The sequence below is a fragment of the Pagrus major genome, chromosome 10, assembly GCF_040436345.1.
Source record: "Pagrus major chromosome 10, Pma_NU_1.0".
Taxonomy (NCBI): Eukaryota; Metazoa; Chordata; class Actinopteri; order Spariformes; family Sparidae; genus Pagrus; species Pagrus major.
The window spans coordinates 7,703,638-7,730,679 of NC_133224.1; the positions used below are offsets into that span (position 1 = coordinate 7,703,638).

The 27,042-nt window shown below is 44.8% G+C and overlaps 1 protein-coding gene across 2 annotated transcripts; it reads left to right on the top strand.

Moving 5' to 3' along the window:
- Positions 1-426: 426 nt before the first annotated feature.
- On the top strand, positions 427-25,801 carry rin1b (Ras and Rab interactor 1b). Of its 2 annotated transcripts, none has more exons than XM_073475375.1 (12): positions 427-643; positions 13,798-13,935; positions 14,856-14,970; positions 15,076-15,148; positions 15,326-15,417; positions 16,331-16,506; positions 16,596-16,880; positions 16,964-17,519; positions 21,466-21,774; positions 21,872-22,003; positions 22,715-22,884; positions 25,478-25,801. In XM_073475375.1, exons 2-12 carry the CDS (start codon positions 13,798-13,800, stop codon positions 25,799-25,801), a joined length of 2,370 nt encoding a protein of 789 aa, XP_073331476.1. In that variant the 5' UTR covers positions 427-643. The 2 variants fall into 2 exon arrangements, with proteins under 2 accessions (XP_073331476.1, XP_073331477.1); XM_073475376.1 differs by having other exon boundaries at positions 16,599-16,880.
- Positions 25,802-27,042: the final 1,241 nt, after the last annotated feature.

Sequence of the window (27,042 nt, forward strand, 5' to 3'; positions counted from 1 at the left end):
AAAGGACACAGGGATGATGATTGGGTGGTTTTCATAACGTTAAAATGTCAAAATCAGAGTTTCTAGTTTGTTACGAGGTGTGTTTTCACGTAAATCCTCGTCATTTTATCCTTCAGGGGGTGTTTTTTTTTTACTGTTTGTTAAAACTCTAATATTCCTTATGGACTTCTGAATAGTATCTTCTGCAGGGGAAAATACACCAGAAAACGCCCTCTATTGTTATTCTCCTTACAAACCAAACAAAAAAGTGCTCCTCCCGACTAAAATATCATTTTGCAGTGGCATAACATGATTTGGTGTGTGAGTGAGTGTGTGTCAGAGTCTGTGAGGCGGGAGGAGGGGGGTGCACACACACACGCGCGCGCGCACACACACACACACACACAGTGTCTCTGCTGTGACTGTGTATCACTTCAGATGCTCAGACAGAATTAAAAATGCGCTCCTCCGCCTTGTCACCAGTGTGTTGTGCGCATTTTCCTTGACAAGCCCGTGTGCCCACAGCATGGTGCTCGGACTCAGAGGGCTCAGCACTGTCTCCATGCATTACCATTAAAAACTCTGCCGGACGCCTAATTAAGACGAGCAAAAGACCTACACGCAGCAGCGGCAGCAGCACCTGTTCCCACCCTTCACAGAGAAGGTAAGTTATTTTTATGGATTTGCGTAAAAATCTTTTTGGATGAGAGAGGAAGAAGAAAAAAATCAATCGACTCCATGAGGTGGAGATGCAGCCGGAGAGTTCCTGGAGAGTTGGCACATGCACGCTTTGGCTGCACATCACAGTATCTGTATTAATGTGTTTTTTCCTCCTTTTCTTTCTATTCTCAAGTTCAAAAGCGCGTCGGCGTTTGTTGTTTAGCGTAGTTTCCGGTCAGCAGGGGACGTCTTTGGTAAACAATGCCGCCGGGTGATTCATCCCATAATGTGACATTCAGATGCCAATTAATCAATTAGCGATCGGGGTGGTTGTGATCGTCGAGGCTGGTGATGTCACTCCAACCGAGAGAGCCAGAAACCCAGTGGGCAGGTTTCATAATGGGGAGAAGTTTTTTTTCAGCCTGCCAGGAAGTCAAGACGAGCTTCTGATTGTTTTTCAGGCTGGCACCGAAGACGCAAAGTGTAGGTGTTCAAGGAAAAAATCTAATTAGTGGCAGCCACAGGTTTGTCAGGTTTGTTGTTCTGCCTGTGTGGACGTGACAGCTGGCTTTCTTCTCTGGATGTCTGGGAAACATCTGAGCAGACAAAAAGCCTTTTATTATATATAAAAAGTTTTGTATTGTCTGCACAGAGGAGCAGAAGTTCAGCTCCCCCTGCAGCTGATGTTGCACCAAAACCTCCACTGAATCTCCAATTTTGATATCATTCCTGCACCATCACCACCACCAGCCTGAACAGTGCTCAATTAACCACTCAGACTTTTTTACTATTGGAGTATCTTGATCTCCTGTCTCCCCTCTGAGGGCAAAGTGAATGTAATCTCACACCATTGGTCTGTTACATAACTTTAAAAAACTGAAGTGCCATCCTGCCCGCGTGGGAGTGGATGTGATGTTCCCACTTCCTTGCTGTTGTTTTGCTCGTTAATTCTGAGGAGCACATTACTGTAAGTGGCGTTTTGTGACTACACACATGGCCGCGGGGCTGATTACTTGTCCTGGCTGCGATTACGTAGCCTACCTACATGAAGTCTGTGATTGTTTGAACGTGGCATGACCATGTTAATTTTGACCAAATGTGTGTATATTTATGTGTGTAGGGGGGGGTGAATGCATTCTGCCCCTGTGTTGTGTAGGAGGAGTGTGATCGCAGTGTGCCCGAGCATGACGCTCAGAGCTGTTGGACAGAGTTCAGTCCTTTGCTGAGCAGTCTGTCCTCTGTGCTGGAAGTGGTGCGCAGACAGACACGTTACAGTAACCTGACTCATGTATATGGCAGGCTTCCCCCATCATCACCGCTCAGGGAATTGTGTCACCGTCACGCAACCAGCAGGGAAAAATTAGTTCGATTTCCTGAAAGCAAACGTCCACCATTTTGAAGAATCCGGCAGCTTGCTGGTGGTTAAAAAAAAAAAAAGATGGGTGGCCACGACTGTGAAGTAAAAACACTGGAGATGATCACTGCACCTCCTGATCAGAGACTCAATAGTCTCCGAGAGCGACGTTACATAATCTTATTATTGAAAATGGCTTCGTAGCGCTTAACTCACATTAACACGGGGTTACTTTCTCATTATCAGGACTTTTTCCCTCTAAAACGAAGCATCTCCGTGGAAATGTGCTCGAGAAAGGGTTATGCAATCTGGCACAGGTGGGAAGCCGAACTCTCTGGTGCCCCCGTGTTCAGAAAACATTTAGAAAATGCCCTCTTGGATGCGCCTGTGGTAGATAAATCATGATAAAGTGCTTCCTCTAGGGTTCCCTCTAGTTCACCACACATGTATCACGACTTTCTGCGCGCTGGTGCCCTTTTTTTTATTTGTCGCCCCTGCACCTCAAACATCCTGAGTCCGCCCCTGTAAAACTGAGGCGTTATTCAGGTTTTAAAGGACAAATTCTCACTAAATAAAAAAAAACTCAGTTATTATCTACTCATACAACGTTTTGATGGAAAGTGAGGTGAAGTGTTCGTCGCCCTCAAAACATTTCTGGAGCTTCAGAGCAAAACAGTGCTGCAGCGTTCCTCCTAAACAACTGAAGTAGACGGGGACTTGTTTTAAAATGTAAAAAACAAACAAAGAAAAAACATCAAATGGCTCCATATAGCTCGTCCAGCGTGATCCAAGTCTCCTGAAGCCTCAAGATCTCAAATTGATTTAAAAAAATAACATTATTTACACCCTTTTTCAAGCTGAAATCTTCACTGCAGCTGCTGAGCTAAAGCATTAGCATTACGTCTTTTCAAATCAATTTGGGATCTCGGGATCAGAAATGTTTTGTGGACTACGAAACTTCCCACGACTCTCCATCGGCATGAGAGTGATTAGATAATGACTGAATTTTCATTTTTTGGGTGAACTGTTCCTTTAAACTTTGAGATAACACTTTATATTAGTAGCACTGTAGCATATTGGCTCTATATTAGTCATTTTAAAGCGCTCACACAGGTTTTACCGATGAATCACTCATGAGCAAGAGTTAGAAAGACTTGATTTAGAGTTATCTGGACACTATTAACACTTGTAGTTTTGTGTTTTGTCACATAAAATCTATTTATGAAGCGTTATTAAAGGAAAATGACTCTCCTGTTGTGGCACTACCACCTTACGAGACCCATAATGAGCCAACGCGTAACTCACATCCTTACTTTCCATTAATAAGCAGTAATTAGGAGGTTATTGAGGGAAAAGTTCAAAAATTAAATAAGATTATCAACAGAATGTGATTAAATAACAGTGTTGACATCATGATGTGTTGTATTATAAATCTACTGAAGCTAGCATGCTAACCAGCTAGCCCCAAAGGCCCCTAGCACTCCCTTTGTCCCAGAGTCTGAACTGCTAGCTGCACGGCTAACTGAGCTAACTAGCAGCAGTTGGCTGTAACTGTGGTGATGCTGCCCTCTATTTGTTTGAATTTGATATTGTTGAGATTGGATTTTCTTTAATTCTGATTTAATGCACATTTTTTCACCGTTATCCTTCATTTACAGCCTCGTACATGTTACGTTTGTCTCACTGTTCAACACTAAATCCCCTCTGTATGAATAAAGTTTGATTTATTAAAACAATTTAAAGTTAGAGACTAGAGAAGACAACATCCAGGATGTTAAGTGACCTAAAAAAAAACCTTGTACCTCCTTCATATTCCACATCATCCTGTTAACTCACACTTCCCACCCCACAGCCACCTCTCAGACAGCGAAAGTAAAATCTCAGCACAGATAAGACATGATATCACCACCGCAGTTAAATAAAAAGCACTTGCTCCCAGCCACAGATAGCCCCATTTTTCAACATAGCACATTCAAAAGCACAACAGCCTTGATGAAGTGATAACGGCGTGATACAATGTGGAGGTTACCCTCTAGCTGATAGCATATTTTAGATGTGCTTCAGCTGATACACTCTGTTTTTTAATCAAAGCTCCAGTTCGCTGTCTTTCTAGTTTCCATAGCACCACTTTCTGGTCCTATAACTGACGCAGGAAGTGTGTCTATATTGTAAAAAAAACTCACTTGAAGCACTTTTTATGGAGGTTTCTCAGACGACCAGAGCTGCAGTTTCTTTCCAAGGGCTTGTTTTCATACATTTCTTAGTGAGGTCTGGTGGATGAATGCTCCAGTATGATTTGGTGTCAGTTTTTACAAATTTAAGAGTCTGAATAACCTCAAAGATGTGTCAGAAATACAACTATGATCGCTGTCAGATATCAGTTTCTGAACAAAAGCCTTGAGAAAAGGTTCAGACATACACAGGAGTTGATAATAAAGCAGCACTCGAACAGGAGACAGGTCTGAGTTTCGGCCCGCTTCAGAGAGTACAGTATTAATTCAGTCTTTTGTCCTCTTGTGGTCACTCTAACACAATGTGAAAATGGAGGATGAAAGTGATCCCTCATTGTCGTTGTGAGAAAGATTCAGACGAGGGAGTAGAAAGCCTTCAGAGACGCTGAAGATGAAATAACGTCCGAACGGTGGGCGTTTTAGAAGGATGCACCAGAGTCCCATAGGAAAAACAAGGGTTTTAATGTCGCAACATGGTCAGTATTCTGTCTTTGCCGTGTGATATCATCCTGTTTTTTCAAAATAAAGTCTCCAAACTAAACATTCACGCAGCCTTGGACCCAAATTTGGTAAAAACACATCCCCCCAAAAACTTTACAAAGCATTTGTTTTTGAGAGCCATTATTCACACTCACTTATCGAAAACCTCTGACATTATCTAACAGCCCTTTACAAAAATAACATTTTTACGAGGTGCTCCTCGTGTCGATCCATCGTTAGTCACGCTGTGAATCATCCAGAGGTCGAAACAAATCAGAAAAGGCGGGATGTGTGACGTCAGAGGAGCCGGATCTTGTTAAATTATTGTGCTTTAACTCGAGTCTGAAGAAATATTTACATTTCTCCGTCACTTCACAAGTTTCTCCTTGCAAAATTAAAGTGTTTCCGAGAAGTCGAGGCATTTTGTTTTTAATTAAGTGTGATCGCTCCGACAGCATGCTGATATTATTCTGGCTGTTTTGTGTTTCGAGAGGTGACAGTGAGAAGTGACAGCATCTTGGAAAAAAGTTGTTTCACAAGTGAATAGACTGGAGCTGGATTGTTATTCTGGCAAGTTGTCGGCTTATTAAGAGGAGGGTTTCAAAACCCAACGCGAGATCGGGTGACCCGTTCAGATGGACGAGTTTGGCTCAGAAGCGCGGTGAGAAACAAACAAGAGTGATGAATATTTATAAGCCATTGATCAGCTAAAATAATCAACAATTAAAACTTTATTCGATCGCCAATCGAGACGCGGCTGTTACGCAACTGTATTGCGCAACGTCGGGTGTTTCACTTGGCGGCCGAGACCGTGTGAACGAGCGGAGACTGTGATTGACTGACGGCTTCCTGTTTTTATTGCTTCGCGGAGTTTAGTGACACCGCAGTGAAGCAATGAGTGACTGAAAGCACCTGTGTGGATACGAAGGGCCTTAAAGGTCCAGTGTGCAGGATTTAGTTCGATCTAGCAGGGTTGTCCAAAGCACTGACGTGTCTTCAGTTTTAGCGTTAAAGCTGCTATTTGTAAGAAAAGTGGATTTTTGAGTCTCATTCCCAACTCGTCAAAAACAAAAAGACACTTTGGGATTGTAGGAGTCCATTCATATGTAAAGTTAGATATTAATTTATTTGTTTTTGAGCGTTTTTGCCCTTTGTGTGTAGAAACAACATGGAACAAACCTTTATTTGAACCAGAGACGTTATATAGTTGCAGTTAAGTTGATGTCTTTGACCACGTGTTGCTCCATTACCACAGATTCTTGGTTATTTATTCAAATCATTTATAAAATTTCCCGTTTGACACGTACCAGATTGATCATTTTACATGGGATTGTGTATAAACTTGCCATATTGTGGTCCAGCATGCATCAAAACCAGAAAACACACGGACTAATGCCGTGATAATGATTATGAACCGTATCTCCCACCACTAACTTGAAGGCCTCAAACTCAATGTCCTGGTTGTGTTTCGGTCCCTCGTGGCTCCTTCAGAGCTCCCTCTAATGAAAACACTCACCAGAGGTCGGAGCGAAGCGTTAGCTCGGGTCAGCTCGGTGTCACGCTGCGGAGAAAACCCCGAGGAAAAAGACCACTCATGGAGAAGTAAACGACAAAACACCTGATGACGTCACGATGGATACTGTACACACACACACACACACACACACACCTTCGGTCTGACAGAAGTATTTGTGACGATGCCCCTCATGAATCACCTCAGCAGTTAAACCGATACGCTTTCTAAGATTATGAATATTCACAGTTATGCTAACAGTCCTTCTCCTCTCCTACAGTCCCAGTGTTACTTCTGACTCACACTAACTGTCTTTGTACGACACAAACACACACTCGGTGAGACGCAGCTCCCTCTTCCCGGTCGCTACGGCGCTTTCTTTCTTGCAGGCAGGCATCTAAACGGACACCTGTCATCAGTCAGCAGGCCCCCCCGTGCCCACTGTTGCCCCCTGCGGATACTTATAGCCCACTGCAATTATGTCGCTCCATTAGTCATCCCACGCACGCACTGATGGGCTGCCGGCTATACTTAGCCACCGTCATGGTCACTTCTTGTGCAGAGGAGAGGTTTTTTACAGTCGGATGCTCGTTGTCGGCGTCGAACGCGATGAACAGAGACGAAGAGTGAGAGCTCGTTTGTTGTTTTGACAGAGTCGGCGGTTTGTTTGTGAGGAAACAAACAACTGTTGTTTGTTATGTAAGAGGAACGAGTTTCAGAGACACAAGATACGGCACGTTAATGAATCAGCTTTAAAGGAGCATCTGCAAACTTCAGAGGCTGTTCTCCCCTCTGCTTCCAGTCGTTATGCTAAGCTAACGGTCTCCTTGTTGAAGTGTGGGCCTCATATTTGAAAAAACAGCCGAGTTTCCTTAAATATCACATAAGAAATCAACTAGTAACATCCAGATTTTGGAGAAAACAGTTATTCTCTTTCTTGCCGAGGACAAACATTGATACAGGCTACAGCTAGGAGACGGCTAGGCTAGCTTTTATCCATTGATTAAACCAGCTGTATGAAAACAAGACAATGAAAAACACCATAAAATGACTTCATATCATTATTTTTATAACTTCTTTTCTCCAGCAGCGTCGCCGCCTGTTACCAAACTGTTTTAAAACTTATTTTATATATATATACTTTATATTTCATCACAGTCACAGTGTAAAACATCATAAATCAAAGGCAGAGTCGGTCTTTATAAAGGGACAGAGATTATAAGAATAGAAACACAAAGTAGGCTGTTTGTAAAGAGACTTTATAAATGTGTAAAATCACTTTTTTCTTTTAGGAAAATGTTAAAAAATCACCACACGAGTCGTCACAGTCACAATAAAATCCATCTTTGGGTCTTTAAATCTTCAACATGTTGTGAAATCTTTCACAGAAAGCTTAAAATTATGTTTAGACTGTCGGAAAAGTTTGCTGAAATCAGACCAAACTTTACAAAAGTACAATTAACGTCAACGTCAGCTAAATCCATCCCAATCGGGCCGCCGTCACGTTCGACTACGGCCGCTCCAGAACATCTCCACCACAGAGCGCTGAGTTTAAAATGCCAGACAGCCGCTACTTTAACAGACTGCCTGCATAAAAGGGCTAACAAAACAGTGTTTGAACAGCCAGAGCTGCCCAGGAGAGGCGGCCAGGCTTTGGCTGTCTGCGGTGAATTATTGTAAAAAAAAACACACAAAAAAAAAAAAAAAAAAACTGGCACATTTTTTACCGTAACTGGAGACTCTCCAAACCTACTGCTGCGAGGATGCTGCTCAGCTTGTTGCTGATGCACCTGTCACGGCTGAGAAAGCATTAAGCACAAACTCAAGTTGTTTCATTGTTAATTTTAAAAACAGACTCCAGCTCTGACTCTGCGTTCACGGACGCTCGCGCTGCAAAAGTTTGAACCGAATCGGCAGAATAAACGTTGACAAAACTTTTTACGTTTCTTTATGTCGTAACTTTAAGTTTCTTTCGGTGGCATTTTCTATTTCTCTCTCGTCACAACGCTCTGCTTATGCTCTGGTTAGGTTTAGGAACAAAAAACACTTGGTTAGAGGTTAGGAGAACAAAAAAAAATCTTTTTTTGTCACCAAAAACATGGCTGGATGACCTGAGGCCTCATTAAAAACACCTGATATGATGCACTTTATTGTCCCTGTGGACACTTTATGATGATTGGATGAACGTGGGTGTGCAAGAGCTTCAAAAACTGCTCAGGAAAAGACAAAAAATAGATGTTAAACACGTTAAAATCTGTAAGAAAACCAAACGAGTTGCTAAAAAACTAACCCACAGTGGCTGGTGATGTGCTTCTCTGACTGCCTGCCTATCAAAATAAACCTCCAGATGGAAAAAACGTATGCAGGAGGCGACGGCGAGCAAAGTGCACGACACCGCTGTCTGTTTTCAGCGTCACCGTCGCTACACGGTTACATTAGTGGAAGACGGATGCTGCGCTGCACCTCGGATGATGAGGCAGCGTGGAGGGGGCGGTGGGAGACGATGTGGGGGATTGAGTTTCCTCCTCGTCCTCCCTCCGCTGCCGTCTCAGGAGCATCTCTGACTGTCTCTGGACTCATTCTGTTACATCTCCTTCCTGCGGATAACTGGCAAAATGTGACAAGGTGATTTATCGCCGAGATATTTCGATGCATCGACCGTAAACATCGGCGCCGTTTTCGAGCGGTAACGTTCTCGTTCATGTCCTCAGGAGACCAGAAACTCGTTCAAAGGGCAGCGCTGTCTTGTGCTCTTACTACCTCTGTCATTATGGCTTCACCCTCCCACACACAACACTTAACTGAATACAAGTTCATGTGCCTGTGGAGGCTGCTGAAATTAATTCTGGGAAATGTAGGAAACAGCCGTTGTTTTCAGACGGATTAGTGAGGAGCAGTTATATTAAAACAATTACAACTTGGGTGTTGGAGGTTTGTGGAAAGCTGTGAGGACAGAGGAAGTCACAGTGCCACCATGTAGGGATGTACAGTGAGTGAAGGGTTTAAGGTTTTCTTTGAGTGTCTATCACATTTCTACGATCTGATCTGTACCCTCCCCAGATGCAAAGAAACCCCCCGTTTCCCAATGCCGGGGAATCAAACATAAAACTCATGATGTGCTTTAAAAAAACATCTGGAAAATGCTGAAAACTCTCAAGAACAACAATTAAATAAGTCTCATTCACCACCTTAAAGGGGCGCTATGTGAGAAGTGTCCACCTGTCGAACTCACGCACCAAATCAATCCAGGAGTGTTTTGTGGACGGCGCTGAGCTGACGCTGGTCTCAAACCTGCGTCCTCCTCTTCCTCTGCGTCACCAGGAATCAGCTGGAGGAGGCACAGCATTCATCTCACGAGGGCGCCGCTGTGCTCCTGTGTGACCTGAAGGGGTGTGATCTGGTCTGGAGGTGGAGAAATCTGGACACCATGATGATGGAGTCCATCTGCACCGGGCTGAGCTTCTAGCAGCTGATAGCCTCCTTTTTCTTCGTGTATATCTGATTAACAGCTGCACGACGCCGCTGTGATGTTTCCTGCATTAATCATCTACGCTAAACTCTCAGCAACACCCTGAAACCCCTGCAGGAGAGTGAATCTCACCACTGATACCTTCAGCACCTGTTGTTTTTCCTCTGCGAGCGTTTGAGTCACTCCATCGCTCCGTCATCGCTCGCTCAGCCAGCGACTCGCTCGGTCCTTCTGTCCAGCTTTTGCATCTCTGCTTCAGATTTTTTTGTTCCCAAACGCCTCATCGCTTCTCTGGAGGTGTAAAAACCAGAATCTAACGTCCTCCCTCCAACACGTCCATCAACAGCCGGCTGATTTGTGGCAGTGAAGTGCTCACTTTTTTCCCAAAAGTCCGGCCCTGACTCCCTCTTCATCTACAAGTGCAGTTAGCAGCACCAGACTTCTGCTGCTGCTGCTAACTGCCCTCAGGTGCGAGAAACACCTTGTTAGATGTTACAGTGTACGCCAGCGTGAACCGCAGCGCTTCAGGCCTGCTGAAGTTGTGGTTTCCTTTCACCACAGCTTTAATTTTCAGCTTCTCATCTTCGCTTTTCATCATTTTTTTTTTTTTACCTTTTATCTTTCTCCTCTGTTTCTGTGAGTCTCTCGCTTTCTCTGAGGGAATTACATAAGTCTTTCTGTGTGTGTGTGTGTGGGCAGCGTTGCATTTTATGTAAGGCGGACCTGGAAATGGCTAGCGAAACACTCGGGTCCTGCTCTCTGTGTTTTCTCTACTTGTCTTGTGGCCTCGTGTGGTGTTGGGTCATCGGACTGCGGATCTGCGGGGGTGACTCTGCCAGCCCACACAGTCACACTCACAGCCTCTTTTTATTTTAAAAGCTCACCTTGAGATAAAAAAAAATATATATTTCGCTCCTAATTTGAAGATGATGATGCTTGTTGACTCGTGGTGCTCGTGTGAAGTGTGTCTGAAGTGTATCTGGATGAAGAGTCCGGCTTTAGTTATTTATTTGCCTGAGTCCTGCCGCCTTTATAGCGTCTGCTGCTGCTGCTACGCCGGTCAGACTTTTAATTCTTGCTATTAATTAAAATAACGACAGATTTACGACTCTGAAGCTGCAGTAATTACCGAAACAATGAGTCTAAAGCGGGCTTCTCGTTTCTAACCAACCGATTTTTGAGTTTGTCGGCCGAAATGACTGTTGTTCAGCATATTTAATCACCTGGAGCTGGCTAACATTAGCAACGGCTAACCAGACCACACTCCATCTTACCTTTAAGTGTTTTGAGCTGACTTATATTAAAACAAAACATATAAAGGGGTCTAAAATATGCCCTCAGACTGGAAACATTACCACCATAATGCTCAAAAACTGAGGCTAAAGTGAAATATTAGCTTGTTTCATGGCCGAGCTAGCTAGCACTAGTATTAGCTATATTACAGTTATATAAATCAAAATGTAATTCAGTTTTGTTTATCCGAACACAAACTGTGAATGGTTCCTTACAACATAAACTTTACAGTACGCTTTATGTGCGAGACAAGATTTTAGAAAAGGCTAATGCTAGCATGTTTTTAGGTAGAGCTGCTTAAACTCAAATAAAGAGCGGGAAAGAGCTGCTGTCCTGCTTTCAACTGAACGCAGGTTGGCTCATATAAAGTGGATGTGCCGGTCCGAACCCGACCTGTAACGCTACAACATTATGTGGCTACCTAGCAACATATATGCATTGCACTGGAGGGCAAAAAAAACACCAGAGTGGTGTCCAAAAGTGCCCGAACTGTATGTTAAAGGGACAGTTCACCCCAGTTTGCTGCTATTTATCCATCCATCCATGTTTTGGTGTTATCAGTCATTGAGATGTCCCCCAGCAACGTCTCTTTTCCAGAAATCATGACGCATTTACTCAAGATAATCATCAGACCTCCTCACGAGTAGTATATAACTACGTATGTGCACGCTGTCTTGCCTGTCTAATCACTAAACTATGATACTTTCCTTCTCTTCCAAACAGAACCAACAGGTTCTGCATCCTCTGTCTTTTAGCGTCTTACATCTGTCAGAACAAAACCTGTGATTATTACATAACAGCGACTCCCTTGATTGATATCTGCTGCACTTGATTCCTGACCCCTCCAGCGCTATTTACCATTAACTCTTAATGGTCCCGGTGGAGCGCACAGATAACTGGTTTCCCCCCGTCCAGAGGGAGGGAGGGAGGGAGGGAGGGAGGGGAGTTATATAATAGGTGGCAGGAGGTGATGAAGGAAAGAAATGTGTTACTGAATGAAAAACAATATTCGTAAAGCTTCCTGTAGCTGCTCCTCTGCTGCAGCTGATGTCGGAGCAGCGCAGAAATTTAACTTTGGTCTTCTGATGTGAGGGAGGAAGCGACAAAAAAAAAAAAAAAACAGGCTTCCTAGAAATAAAACACCTCTGCACCCCGGAAAACCTTTAAGATAGCCTGTGTGTGCAAGTGTGTGTTCGAGTGTGTGTGTCTACATACTGTAAAAACATGTGCGTGTGTGTGTGTGTGTGCGTGTGTGTGTGCACGAGCATCTCCAACTTGATAAAGGGTGTTTCACTGAGTGGGAATGCCTGGTAGGATGTGTAGGCCCGGGTTGCCATGGCAACCATCTGCTGCTACGCTCGCCAGCAGCCCACACAGTGTGACATCCAGAGAGAGAGAGCGGGCGAGCGAGCGAGAGAGAGAGAGAGAGAGAGAGAGAGAGTGATTGAATGTTAACAATAAAACACACAAAAGATCAAACTGCAAAAAAAAAAAAAAAACGATTGTTGATTTGAAAAAAGTGCCTGAAAGTGAAAAAGTTCAAACACATTAAATCATTAAGAAAACACACGTTGAGTGTTTGTTAAGACAAGACGGAGGAGGAGGAGGAGAGGTGTGCGGTGTTCAGAGGCGACGGCGACACTTAGGACAGTATAGAGCGAACAGGAGGATGTAAAGCTGCTTCAACAAGGATTCAGACTCTGACGGGAAGTCTGGTGGAAGTGTAAGTCGTTTAAAGACGCTTTCAGGCAGCAGAAGAGTCGAGTTAGAGGTTAGGATGACGACCGTGAACCACAACATCTTCTCAGACATGAAATATCCTAAAAAAAAAAAGAGGTTACACTTCATTATACAGGTCCACAAATGTCACAATAATAATAATAATAATAATAATGATAATAATAATAAAGGAGCAGTATGTAGTTTTGGTAAATAAACTAAAACTCAGATGTTTATAATATGAATGAGGTAATAATACAAACTTGATCCATAAGTGAATAAACAAGCTGTTCTCAGAGGACAATAAGGTCCCAGAACACTGTCTGAAGCTAGAAAGGTGGCAGGGTCCGCCACATATAAACAAAGTACAACAGTATGAAGCTGTGTTGTCCTTTGAGGTCAGTTTGTTTATTCAGTTTATTGAGTTTTGTTTGTTTAGGCTACAGAAAGATCAGTCAGTGAAGATCTTTCTCTTCTGTTTACAATTTCTTCCCCAAAAACTACATAATGCTCCTTTAATTCCCAACTAGTTTCCAATTTTTACATTTTTAATAATTTCTATCATTTCAGCAGGTCGGTCCAGCTGGAACTGGAACAATGTTTTACAGTTTGCTGCCATAAATTGCTAATTACTTACAAAAAGACCTTCAAGATCAAGAATCACGGTCGGGGAAGTTTAGGAAAATTATTCAAATGTCATTTTCAATCATTTTTGAGGTAATAACTGTGTTAATTTAGGGATTATTTCAAAGACAGTCATAGTTGTTGCCAAAAAGGTGGCAAATAGTGCCTAAAATCAGCGTTTGTCAGTAGTATGATGCTTTTTTTTAAACTGAAAATGACATTAAATCTGATTTGTGGTAATGCAGTCACGGTCTGATTGGATTTCGTGTCACTACAACACGGTATTCATTGTGATGTCATGCTGCCGGTTGAATCTAAATGAGATCGGTGCCGCAAATGAGATGAGTCAGATTTACTTTTAGCTCCTCTTCTCATGATAATTTAAAACATCTATACGTTTATTTTCCTGCCATACTTCTTGTACTATCATGTGACGAAGCAGCGTCCGTTTGAACTCTCACACATGTTGTTTCAGATGCAGGAGGCCACCCAGCGAGGCGCTCAGCGGGCCTTCAGCGTCCTGGATCGTCTGCTGATCACACATCCAGTGTGGCTGCAGCTGTCACTCAACCAAGACTCTGCCCTCTACATGCTGCTCAGAGAGCCTGTTGGGGTAATCAATAATGTCGATCATGTGACCTCATCGGTTAAAAGACTGCAGGAGGAAAAAAAACAGGGGCTCTGTGCAACGTCTGTGCTAGTGCTAGCAGCTGGACGTTACAGTCCGCTCACATACGGCCTGTAAAATGTAACTTGCTATCGATACGTAGCGCCCCTTTAATCACCATCCTAGCTACATTTTACCAGTTTCCCACATAAAAACTCATTTATTGGTGCTAAAATTTTGTTCATCTTGAGTAAAGACATAAAAGAAATAGTTCAACATTAAGGAAAATTAGAATATTTGCTTTAAAACGGTCATATAATGTCATTTTAGCAAAGATAATTATCTTGTTTATCTTGTAGCTGCTAATGCTAACTGAATGTTGACTGTTTTAATCTTGATTGAGGATTAGTTCAACACACTTTCTAGAAGATATATATCACTGTCATGTCTCGGTGTTAACTGTAGCACTCGAGCCAGGGGGGCAATTAGCCTAGCTTAGCCTAGAAAGTGTTAGCCTAGGGGTGCACAGCTAGCTTAAATCTGTCTTAAAACCCAAAATATCCCTACGAGCACCTCTAAATCACTGATGAACATCCTGTATTGTTTGCTAATTAGTAAACAAACACAAATATATTGACAATTGGTTGTTTGATTGGGAGAACGACAAGCTAGCTTCCACTCTTTAGGCTAGGCTACGCTAATCCCAGAGAGCTTTTGATCACAGTCATCTATTTAATATCATAACAGCAGCTTCAACGATTTAAATCCACATAAGTGTGTTTGAAAAACTGTTAAATTAAAACCTGCATCAACAGGAAACTGTTATCTGGTGTTTCTGTTTGCACCATCTGTCCCTTCGAGAGAATAAATATCCGTGAAGAAGACAACAACACCCCGATGTTTTCCTCTTGTTGTGCTGTTTACAGACTTTCCTGGTGAGGAGATGCAGCTCCAGCCTGAGGAAGGTTCTGAGTTTCAGAGTGACGGCCGACAAAAGTGCCTCCTCTGTCAGGGAGTGCTACATCTGTGAGGAAGACTCCAGTGAGTATTGTGTTACAACGCTACGTTAAACACTCGGGTGAAGTCGTGTGGGACGGCTGAGGGTTTGAACAAGTGTCCCACTGAGTGTCTGTTTCTTCTGACCAGCGTTCGCCTTGGAGAGCTCGGCGCTCAGCTTCCCCGACCTGTGTCGACTGGTGGCCTTCTACTGTATCAGCAGGTGATGTGGTGTTTTATTTTTGGCCCAGTCTGCTCTGATTGGTCCGCTCTCGTAGGCCCGAGCAGGCCCCGCCCACAGTGTTTCCACATCAGCTCTGCCTGTGATGTGCTCAGATGCTCAGCGTTTACTCTCATTTCTTTTAATATTGATTTTTGTTGTTGTTGTTGTTGTCTGCAGAGATGTGTTGCCGTTTCCGCTGCAGCTTCCAGAGGCTATCGCTAAAGCCACGACACACCGGCAGCTGGAGGCCATCTCACACATGGGACAAGGTAGCACTCCCATTAGCCTCCTCGTCAAGTATTTGTATTTAGCGCTAATTAGCTAATGTTAGCTTTCTCACATGTCAAATTAAGATGGTGAGGTTATCATACCTGCTAAACATCAGCATGTTAGCATCGTCACTGTGACCCTGACAGCATGTTGATGTTAGCATTGAGCTCAAATCAATCAAATGCTAACCCTCACAAAGTTGTTAGCATCTCTGACTCTTCTCAAAACACACAGGGGGCAGATTATCTCAGAGTAACCGCTAACTTCTGCTAATTGTCGCTGCCATTAGCTAGTTAGCATCTTGTGCATCTTGTGGTCCAGCTCGGAGCACCAGAAGAGTGTTGGTGTTTACGCTGCTGGCACACGGGCTGTTAGCTAGCTGATTAGTATGCTAACTTCAGTAGGTATCTCTGCAACACAACACGTAGACGTCATAATGCCAAAACTGTTATTTCGTCACATTCTGGTGATAATTCAAGTTATTTTTTGTATGTTTTCGACTAAAATTCCTACATACTGCACCTTTAAGACAAAGTCCTCTCAAAGCTTGGATCTGAGGTCTATTGTCGGGGTCCTTGTTTGTAAATCTCCGGTGCAGATATTAAAATAAAGTTAAACATTGGATACAGACACTGTGACGGCTGCTGCTCTCAAATGTGAGAAAGTAAACGTATAACCGACTGAGGTAGCGGCTGCCAGCTTGCATCTATTTTAAAGTGATAACATGAACTGATGCGGCGCCGCAGCAGCGAGCGAGGTGCGACTTCAACGTGGCTAAAAATGACACGAGTAAAGACCCAGAACGTGGCGCTGACGGCAGCTCAGCAATAAGTGTCTTCACACCAACAGCCTGCTGCAGATAAAACTTACATAATACATCACATATCCTTTTCTTTCCGGACCTCTCTCTAGACTTCTGGAGCGCGCCGAGTGCTTCGGAGATCCAGAACGGACCGGTGGTTGCATCAACCAGCGACAGCAAGGTTCAGACGTCCTTTAACCCGGACCAGTGCCCCCTGCTGACCCGCAGCGGACACGGCAAACTCTGCTTCATCAACCCGCTCTTCCTACAGCTGGAGGTCAGCAAGGTTGGTACTGAAGGTTTGCGTTCTCAGTTTTTTGGTGAGAGCCTCTCGTCAGATGAAGGACTGGATCTTCTTCTTCTTCTTCTCTCCAGCAGCCACAACTCATCAACCACAGTGCCTCCAATAAGCGGCACCGCTTCAAGCGCAGCATGCGTCTCCGGCTGTCCGAGTCGTCCATGAATCTGTCCCTGGAGGGGATCGGATCCTACTCGCCTTCCTCGTCGGGGGAGCAGACCGGCGGGTCGGAGAGGCTGCAGAAGGCCGGCGCCAACCCACAGAGGAGAGTTCACGCCGGGGCAGGGGTCCTGAGGAGAACCCCCGCCGTGTCGCCGGGCTCTGTGGAGGAAGAGGACATGATGTCTGTCTACGTGCCACAAGTAATGGGAATCATCAGCGTCTTCACCCTCGTCTGTTTTGTTTGTGTGATTATTGACTTATATTTCTGTTATTGTCTCTTCAGACGTCTGCGAAGGTGGACGAGCCTCCTCAGAACCAGCAGTCGGCCCAAGCAGGCGAGCCGGGCATCGAGGTGGCGGTCCTGGTCCTGGAGCGCCGGCCGGCTCCGTCCCTGGCCGAGCTGGACAGCAGCAGCTCCTTCAGCAGCATGGACGAGGACAATGACTCGGATTCAGATCCAGAAAGCATGGCCCAGTCCAAAACCTACATACCGCGCCCGCCGCTCGTGCGCTCCCGAGGCCGCGGCGGGCTGCACCGCATGAGCGAGGCGTTCGTGTGCTTCTTCGCTCCGGACAAGAGGCTGACGCGACTGGTGGAGGAGCTGTCCAGAGACCGGCGCTCCACCTTCGGGGGTATGGTTCAGGACTTCCTCCTGGAACAGAGGGAGGCGCTCAAGTCCCTGGCGTCCTCCTCTTCGTCCTCCTCCTCGTCGTCACGCGTGACCTCCGTGCAGCTCCTGCAGGGTCTGCGGCTGTTTCTGTCCCAGGCCAAGTGCTGCCTGCTGGACAGCGGCGAGCTGGAGCCTCCCATCGAAACGCTGGTGCCGGAGAACGAGAAAGGTGAACGGACCTGATACAGTAGAGCCTCATAGACCAGATTCATATGGCGGCCATGATCAAACGTTAGCCTACGTTAGCATTCGACCACTTCCTTGCTAACGTTACTGTTTAATACGATAGCAAAGGCTTAATTTAATTTTAAAACATCAACGCTCATCTTGGACAAATTTATTTACCCTTTCATACCCTTGGATGTAAATAAACACAACGTTAGCTAGGAAATGGTTGAATGCTAACATAAGCTAACGTTTGATCAAATATGTTGTTTTACCTTGAAATACGGCTCAACGTCCCTCCAGATTGTCACCATCCTTCATCTGTTTAGCTGCTGATCAATCGGTAAGAGGTGAAATGCAAACAACTTGACAGATTCCCTTCGTTTATAGGACTTATAGCCTTCTAACGTTAGCTTAGCATTAAGAAATTAAAGAGATTACTGGTTTATAAAGTGTTAAAAAACATTGATATAACCATCAAGTACCACGTATAAACCCCTGTAGAAGTAAACGTACACTTCACCTCACAAACATTGTTATTTTCTTTTGATTCTTCTAGCAGTTTATCTTTTTAAGTTGATCAGGACGGACAGGTTCGACACTCACCTTCAGTGCAGCCGCTGTGAAGACAAACTCAAAGGCAGTTATGATAATATGCAGCAGATTTCACAGCCTGGTCCTCGTATGTCCGTGTTATAAATAATAAATGAATCCTGTGTGATGAAGCATTTATACCTTAGTGAAAATTTACATAATCATCTCTGCAGAGAAAAGGAGCTGTGAGTAACGACAGGTGGAGAGATCACCTAGCATCCAGCCTCAGGCCTCCAACCATCTGATTGGTTTGTTCGACTCCCTGTCAGGTTTCTGAAGTAGGTGGATGCAGCTGCAGACATCTGGGGCAGCACCTGACTGCATCTACCTCAATGTGCAAAGAGGTGTGGAGCTAAAGCAGCTAACGAGCTAGCTAAGGCTAACAAGCTATCTGACTTGAACCAGGCAGAATACCTAACTGTGCATTAGCCGCAAGATGGCGAGCAACTGCAGGCACAGAGGACGTGTGTGTCTGTTTGTGTTCAGTTTAGCTTCTGACTTCGTCAGCTAGCTGACATCTAGCTTACATTTAACTGACAGTTAGCGGACACTAGCTAACTTTTAACTCACAGTCAGGCACAAAACCGAGACAAACATAACAGAGAAAAGCACATTTCTACAGCACTTTTCAGCTTTTTTAAAATCACAGCAGCAATTAGTTACAACTCGTTAATCTCTTATAAAGTAAAAAAAACACACTTCCACTGTGGAAACGCACACATAAAAATTAATTTCACACAATTTAAACCCTGTTGATTTTATCGGTTAGTTATTTAATTGAATTTCGCTGACTGTGCTGGATTACACATTTCTGAATACTTCTGGTATCAGGCACGATTAAGTTTTATCACATCGCAGCGAGGAGACTGGGAAAAAAAAAAGAAAAAAAGACATGGTACTATTAGAAAACACTGATTGAATAGAGCGCAGTGCCAGAGAGGACGCCGGTCTATGGAAACTAGATAAATGGTGGGCTGCCCAGGCTCTCTGGTGAAAAGGCTGTCAACACAAAGTAGTTTGCGTAGGGGCGGCGTCGAGCCTCATTCACCAGAGCTCGTATTGTATTTGGAAAAGCAGCATTAGGAGAAGCCCGGCCCGTTCACATCCATCAGCGTGATCACTGTAAAGACATCGCCGGGTGTTGCTGTGGAAGGATCCTAGTTGGATCTTTGTGACACCGTCTTGTGCGTAGGTTTGTCTTTTTTGGACTCCTTTGTGTGTTTTCGCAGGTGATGATGATGGATGTGTTTTGCAAGAGGCTTCAGGGGGGAAGAGCTGCTCGGCCGCCGCCGCTGCCTTTCCTTCCTCCTCGTCCTTTCCTTTCCTTCCCTTCCTTCCTGGGCTCTGGTTCTGATTTATCTCGCATTGCGTCGGTGGGAGGCATTTGCATTTTTTTTTTTTTCTTTCTCCCCCTCGTTTATCATAAAAAGATATCACAGTCCCACGCACACTCCAAGAGCAGCACGATTCAGGGGAGGCTGGGAGGGAGGGGAGGGATGGAAATAGTGCAAGGGATACGTGTGAAAATGTAATCAGATTACACGATCTGTGAGTAATAGCTGGCTAGTAATCTGCATTGCATGTAATCTATTACTCTGGGAGGCAGAGGAGCAGAGAACGGAGGGCGTGAATGATTAATCGCAAAGGGGGGGGGATATCGTAAAAGGTAAATCGGGGAGATTAAACAGGAGAGGAGGGATACATGAAGGATGGAGAGGAGGGATGCATGAAGGATGGAGAGGAGGGATGTTGATGATGAGTGTGGAGATGTGTTACCCTGCTGCCCACTGACTGCAGGAGACTCACTGACAGTGTGTGTCCTCACGTGTGAGAGCAGCAACGCATGTTGTAACGTGTCCACGAGTTATGTGTGTTGTTACATATCACTGTTGTCAGGCGGACAAAAACAAAAGACCTGACGTCTCCAGAGTGAAAGGCTCCTTTTTAGCTTGATGATGATGCATTTCTGATAGTACGCAAAGAGGTTTTAAAGGAGTAGTGTAACATTTTGGGAGTATGTTGGCTAGATATCAGCTAGCTATCAGTTCAATGTTAGCTAGCTGTCAGGTTGCTGTCAGTTAGAAATAGGCTAGTTACAGTTTGTGTGTATTTTGGGAAATATGGTTATTTGCTTTCTTTATGAGGGGGATATGATTGATAACGCTGTCTTATATGTGTGAAGAAAAAAGAGGCAGTTAGCCTTGCTTAGCCTAGCATAGATTGCAAACAAGGGGGAACAGTAAGCCTCATATATATATATATATATATATATATATATATATATATATATATATATATATATATATATATATATATATATTCAATCTCCTTTATTAATATGGTCACAAACAGAAATATAGACACATCAATCTGCAATTTTACAGGGAGGTAGGCTACACACAAACTGTAACTAGCCTATTTCTTAGCCAGTACAAACACCTACGCTAACACTAAGTCCAAGCGAATCCTTCATCTTGTGTTCAACTTTGGTGAACACTGACAGGCAAATTTGCATTGTTGTTCGATAGCAAGCCATCTTTACTGGACTGATCTTCAGAGGAACAAAGAGGCAGAGTCCTTAACAGAGGAAGCTAAATTTAGCCGAGCTAAGCTACACAACACTTTTATATAACCCTGCTCTGCCAAAGTATCAACTGCTCCACAACAACAAGAACGGTTCACAGACAGTTATGAAAGTCGATGGTGCAAATATATATTTATATATATATATATATATATATATATATAGTATATGTTGAATGAAGCTTATTTTTAACTGACAGTTAGCTGACAACTAGCTTACATTGAACTGACAGTTAGCTGACAACTAGCTTACATTGAACTGATAGTTAGCTGATATCTAGCTAATATTTAGCTGACATCTTGCTAAATTTGATCTGATGTGTAAGTGCGAGCTAGCTAACATTTAACTGACATTTAGCCGACACTAGCTACCTTTTAACCCACAGACAGCCAGGCACAGAACTCATGTGGCTAACGTTAGCATGTACCAGTGTAAACACGGACCTTCATCTGCTGCTTTGCATCCTGCTGCTGTATGAATAATCGCACTGGGTCGAATGCGGTAACAAACTAATCAAATTCATCTATTTCCTTCCTTTGTTACTTATTTAAACATCTTCTACAATTGAAGATCAATTCCACTTTGTGTTTCTGACGCCTCCTTCACCTCAATAATCCCGCTGTGACGATCAGCAGTGATCTGGGCCTGGCGCCAGAGCCTCTAGACATGTAGACACGGCTCCATACTTGCAGATGTTGAAATAAATAAATAAATAAAACATAACAAGTCTCCTAAAATAACAAACCCTTCCTTCTTCTTCCTGCTGTCTCAGCTCTGGCTCTGGAGCGAGCCATGTTCTCCTGCGTGCTCCGGCCTCTGAGGTCCCAGCTGGACAAAGCTCTGGTGGAGCTGCACAGCCGGGACGGCAGCAGCCAGCGCCTCACCCAGAACCTGCTCCGCCTGAAGGGGGACGCCGCCATGGAGCGCCTCGGCGTCCGGACGGGCGTCCCCGACAGCCGCGAGGTGGAGCGGGTGAAGCAGAAGCTGGTGCTGATGCAGAGGACGCACTCGCCCATCGACAAGGTGCTGCTGCTGCTGCAGGTGTGCAAGTGCGTCCAGAAGGCCATGGGGTCCTTACACGGTGAGCCCGGGCGGGATGTTGCTGGACCTTAGGAACCGGAAAGCTTCTCTGAAGGTCTGAAGTCGTTTAACTTCTGCTCTTCTTCTTTCTTCTTCAGGACAGGAAGTGAGCTGGGACGACTTCCTGCCGTCTCTGTCGTACGTCATCGTGGAGTGCAACAGGCCTCACATCCTGATCGAGGTGGAGTACATGATGGAGCTGTTGGAGCCATCCTGGCTCGGAGGAGAAGGTACGGACTCGATCTTAAACAACCTGCAGGGCCGCACATAAGCTCTCTGGGGCCCGACCGCTCAGGGGGGTCCATGAAGGCGTTCATCCTAATATAAGAGACAGGATCCAGTTTTTATCTCGAGCCTAAACACTAAATGGAAATAAACATTTTATTTATTGTTGCTTTTGAAAAAATGTAGCTTGGTTCATGATGAAAACCTCATGGAGGCTCATTTCTGCCAGTGAAACAACTAAAACAAACAAAAAACAAAGGTGAAGTTATAAGAAGAAGTCAAAAATATCAGATAGAAAGTTGATCTTGTGATTAAAAGTCATAAGTAAGGGCTGGAAAGTCAAAATATTGAGATAAAAAGTCTAAAATATCAGCTAAAAAGTCTAATATTGACATAAAAAATCATAATTAAGGGCTAGAAAGTCGAAGTAATGAGATAAAAAAAGCTGAAATTATAAGAAAAGGTCATAAATATGAGACAGAAAGTCGATATTATTGGAAAAAACGTCATAGTTTGGAGATAAAAAGTCAAAAATATGAGATTAAAAGTCATAATTAAGGGCCAGAAAGTCGAAGTGATGAGATAAAAACGAAAGCAGAAGAAAAGGAGGGAGCTTCTGACCCAAATAACATAATGTGTTGACCAACCTTTGCTCCAGGCCCGGCTCAAGAGGCTAACGTCACAGCTAACGTCTCTACCTTGCCTTGTTGCTGCAGGCGGCTACTACCTGACCAGCGTGTACGCCAGCCTGGTTCTGATCCAGAGCCTGGACAAGGAGAAGTCGACGCCGGGCTGCCTGATACCGGAGGCCCAAGAGGCGCTGAAGGAGTGGAGCTGCAGGCGGAGCCGAGAGGCCCAGAGACAGAAGGAGAACATGCAGAGCCAGGTGTGTTGTGATCGTAGTAGTACGACGACAACAACAACAACAACAACAACGACGGCAGCGCAGAGCCGCTTGGTGGTGTGAACAGTGTGTGTGGGCTTGTTCAGTGATCCGCTCTGCAGCTGTCACACATCAGCAGCTCAGTGTGAAACACAACAGCAGCTCCTGCTCATTACGCTGTGAGGCGAGTCGTACGGGAGGAGCTCTTTAACGTCGGTGTGTGCGGTCCGGTTCAGTTTATTTAACAGGTTTTCATCAGTTACATCAGTGTCCTCACCGTCTGTTTCAGCGCCTGTCTCTTTAAGAGCCCCGGCCTCCTCTGATTGGTCGGCTCACTCACGCCTGAGCCGGCGCAGCTAACAAACGACAGAGCAGCCGTGCTAAATCACTTCTTTCTCCCCAAACACACAGTTTTAGCAAATGTGTGACGTGGTGATGTCATGAAGTCACAGAGTTAAAGGCGGGACTACCGAGGAGGCGTTCAGGAGCAGCGTTTTCTGTGGGAGAAAAGAGCTTCTGTCGGTCCGGAGTAACTTTTAAAGATCTTTTCATGCACGATGACATTGTTTATGTAGACGCCTATTTATTTTAACAACTGCTAACAACTAGGTGCATTGTGGGTAATGTAGGAGGTAGGTTTTAAAGGGCAGTCCACTGGTAACTCATTGTGGAGAGTTTAAAAACTAATGACAAAATTGGGGATATCATCTTTTCTATTGGGCGTATTCTTCTTCCTGGTGCCTACATTACCCACAATGCAACGTAGCTAATGAGTAACATCACTGGAGGCTGGAAAAGGGCTGTTTTTCTGACCTGTAGTTGACTTTGGTTACATTTTATAACAAACATAGTTAAATAACGGCACATTTATAGTTAATTAAACAGTTATTTCTTTGTTTACAAACAATAAAATGCTTTATAAACCTATTTATTCAGATCACAATGTTGCAATTGATGTTTATAAATCTTGACGGTTGTTTAATAAACTATAAATGCACCAGTAAATAATGAAAGTGTTACTTGACGTGTGATAAAACATGTTTAAGACGGGCTTTAATAACTCCTCTTTAACGAGCGGAGTGAAATCTGGTGTGTAAATATGCGACGACGCAGATTTTAAAAGTCTTTCAGCGAGTTTCCTTCATCGACACGCTCAAACGAACCAAACGTGAACCCGTTTTATGCAAAACCGACGCGATAATCCGTCAAACGAGGTCAGATTTGATATTAATCACGCTGATGGCGCCGCGCGGTGAGCAACATCGGCTTATCTGTGACGGGCAGGTGAGGTAGAAACGAGCCCTTCGACCCGCGTTCGACCCATCTCGCGTTTTACAGCCGCTGCTCCTGAAGCCGAAGACCGAACCCGGGTTTTCTAGAGGTCAGGCGCCGGGTGAAGACGTCCGCTTCAGATCATCACACCTGGATTTCCCTCCTTGGCGTGCAAACACGTCTGAAATTCATTTGAGGGGATTAGTTTTTAGACATTTTCAGAGGTAATCCGTTGATCTGGGGCCGCCGGCTTTCACTAATGCAACTCACCACTTATTTATTTTTTTTACCTACACTCTCTATCATCGCCCCAGATTGGTACAAACGGGTCCACCAGATGCCACGGAGGAGAAGAAAGAAAGGAGAAAAAAAAAAAAAAAAAGGGCATTGTCATCCACAACGTTTCTGTCTCGTCACGTGGTGCCTTCTCCTGGCTTCAAATAGCCGATCTAACTCACCCGGCAGCCAGATTTTCCACTGACACAGGCGGGGATCAGTGAGCCAAGTGCTATGAAGAAGTGGGCGGTCAGATAACATGAAATTTATTGAGCTGCATCTACCCATCGAAGCAGGCAAACACAATATGCACACGGACAGCGAGGAGCTCAGTGACTCTGTAAGTTTGGCCGACGGCAGACCTGTTGATTGAAAATGCTGCTGTGTGCTTTTCTTCTTGTTGTTGTTGTTGTTAGAGCAAATGTGGCCACTTGTGTGTGTGTTGTGTGTGAAGGGGACTCTGGTTTCTCAAGATGTGGTTAAAAGGATTTGTTTTTCACTGTGTGGAGAGTTGTGAGGGCGTCTGTAGGTGGCTGGATCTGACATTATGTAACAGGTAACGAGCACAGTCGCCGGTAAGTGGCGATTGTTAGTTTTGTGTGTTTGATCGCTTCTCTGGGAAAATGTCAGGAAGAAAAGTTTGTTTGCAGAGCGAGAAGCTCAGCAGCTTCGGCTGATGGACTTGTGTGGACGTTGAGGACGTGTCCTCTGGTGGATTAAACGTCGGGGAGTTTGTCAATGAAGCTGAGAGAGAGCGGTTTTCCCGGAGATGGTTTTCATGAAGCTTCTCGGACCTGCTGGCTGTGTGTGTGGGAAGTGGACGCTTTTGTTTCAGGGAGAAATGTTCTCCGTCAGTTTGTTGTAGTGGATTATCTCTCGTGTTTGCTCGGCTCTCACTCCTCCTCTGGCTCCATCGCTCTCTCCGTCCTCCCCCTCTGTTGCCCTCACTCCATAAGCCTCTTGACCTCTTGTTTTGCATCAATACAGCATATACTCACTCTTTTTTCCTCCCTCTCTCTCTCCTCCCTCCCTCCCTCCCTCCCTCCAGAGGTGCGTTCGGATACTTTTCCAGGACGGGGAGCGGAGCGCCGTGCGGACGTTGCAGTGGAGAGCCGGGGAGACCAGCCAGGCCCTGGCGCAGCTGTGCGCCTCCACCTTCGAAGTGTCCGACCCGCAGCAGTACACCTTATACTGGCGCAGCGGCGGCGAGATGAGGGCCCTGCCGCCTCAGGCCCAGCCCCAGGACCTGGCCAGCCACAGCGAGGGAGGCCCCTCGCTCTCCTACCTGAGGACCGACCACGACTTCAGCAAGATGCGGCGGCTCACCAGAGGTGGCGCCGTGGACCTGAGCGAGTCGGTGTGTGAGGAGTGAGTGGGAGGAGTGGAGGGGGGAAAGGAGGGAGGAAGGGAGGAGGAGGAGGAGGATGGATGGTTGCTCTCGCTTTTCTCTCTCTCTCTTTTGTTCTGTCTCTCTCTCTCTCCGGCGGTGTGTTGCGTCTCGTCGTGGGTCAGGACTCGTTGTGACAAACTTCAGCCCTTCTCCAGACCAGGAGCAGAACCTTTAAAACGGTCGACTCTTCCCTGAAACGGACCAACGCGCAGAGCAGAGCAGGACCCAACGTAGGGACTGTTGCCAAAAAAAGTTGTACTATGTACCGCTCAGTGTGGCTGCTGGTGTAAAGGAAGTGTACTGTGTGTAATTAATGGATCTTTGGTTGTTATTTTTGAAAACATGAGCCCAGAGTTTATACCGTGAGGGGATGACATCACTCAAAACACGTGAGGAGGCTCAAATCCAAAGACAAAATCTGTGAGGCTACTGTTGCCTGGAAACAAAAAAACACTTCCTGTACGCACACGAGAAGGCAAATTGTCCAGCGTTTGTGATGTGATGTAACTCCCTCTCACGGTATAGGTCCTGGGCTCAACCTTAAAAAAAAAAAAAAGACACTTGGATGTTTTTTATCGCTTCACTTTCGTGTGTAAAAGTCCGCAGATCTTCGGATTGGAGCCGTCATTGTCGAAGGGTTTTTACGGTTTTGACAAAACGAGATGTGTTAAAAAGCCAAAAGACCAAACCTCAATACCAAAGTGAACAAAAAACACATAAAGAGAGGCCAGGAGAAAAAAAACAATCAGGTTTACAAGCTCCAGAGAAGCTTTAAATGTATTTTTAGACTCACCCACAGAGACGGTTTTATTTTTTGCTTCGGTGAGAAGAAGCACAGACTCTCTCCTCCCCGCTCGCGTATTTCTATTAAGTGTTTTTGGCAGGTGGAGTAATGAGCGAGTAGGAGGGAAGTGATAGAAAAGCATCAGCTCTCTGTCTTTTTTTAAAAAACAACAACATCACATCGACGCACCGAGACGACCCGCAACAGATTTACTGAATGACTTGCGAATGTATTAAAAAATCTTTTTTTTTTTTTTTTGAATTTCTTTCCTGGCCTGTCAGACTTTGAATCCCGTCATCTCCACCCGCTTTTCAGTTCTGCTGCTTCTTCGAGAGGACAGTCGGACCAGATTATAAAAAAAACACCAGAACCTCCTCACGGTGACTGGGTTTGAATGTAAAATGTACAAAGTCACCAGCTTTCAGGTGACTCCTGCTGC

Bases quoted from the DNA above. Each gene is read 5' to 3' on its own strand.
- rin1b (XM_073475375.1), top strand. From the start codon at position 13,798: ATGCAGGAGGCCACCCAGCGAGGCGCTCAGCGGGCCTTCAGCGTCCTG. The intron at 16,507-16,595 runs GTTGGTACTGAA...TCTTCTCTCCAG, and splicing joins TACAGCTGGAGGTCAGCAAG to CAGCCACAACTCATCAACCA. The intron at 22,004-22,714 runs GTACGGACTCGA...TTGTTGCTGCAG, and splicing joins ATCCTGGCTCGGAGGAGAAG to GCGGCTACTACCTGACCAGC.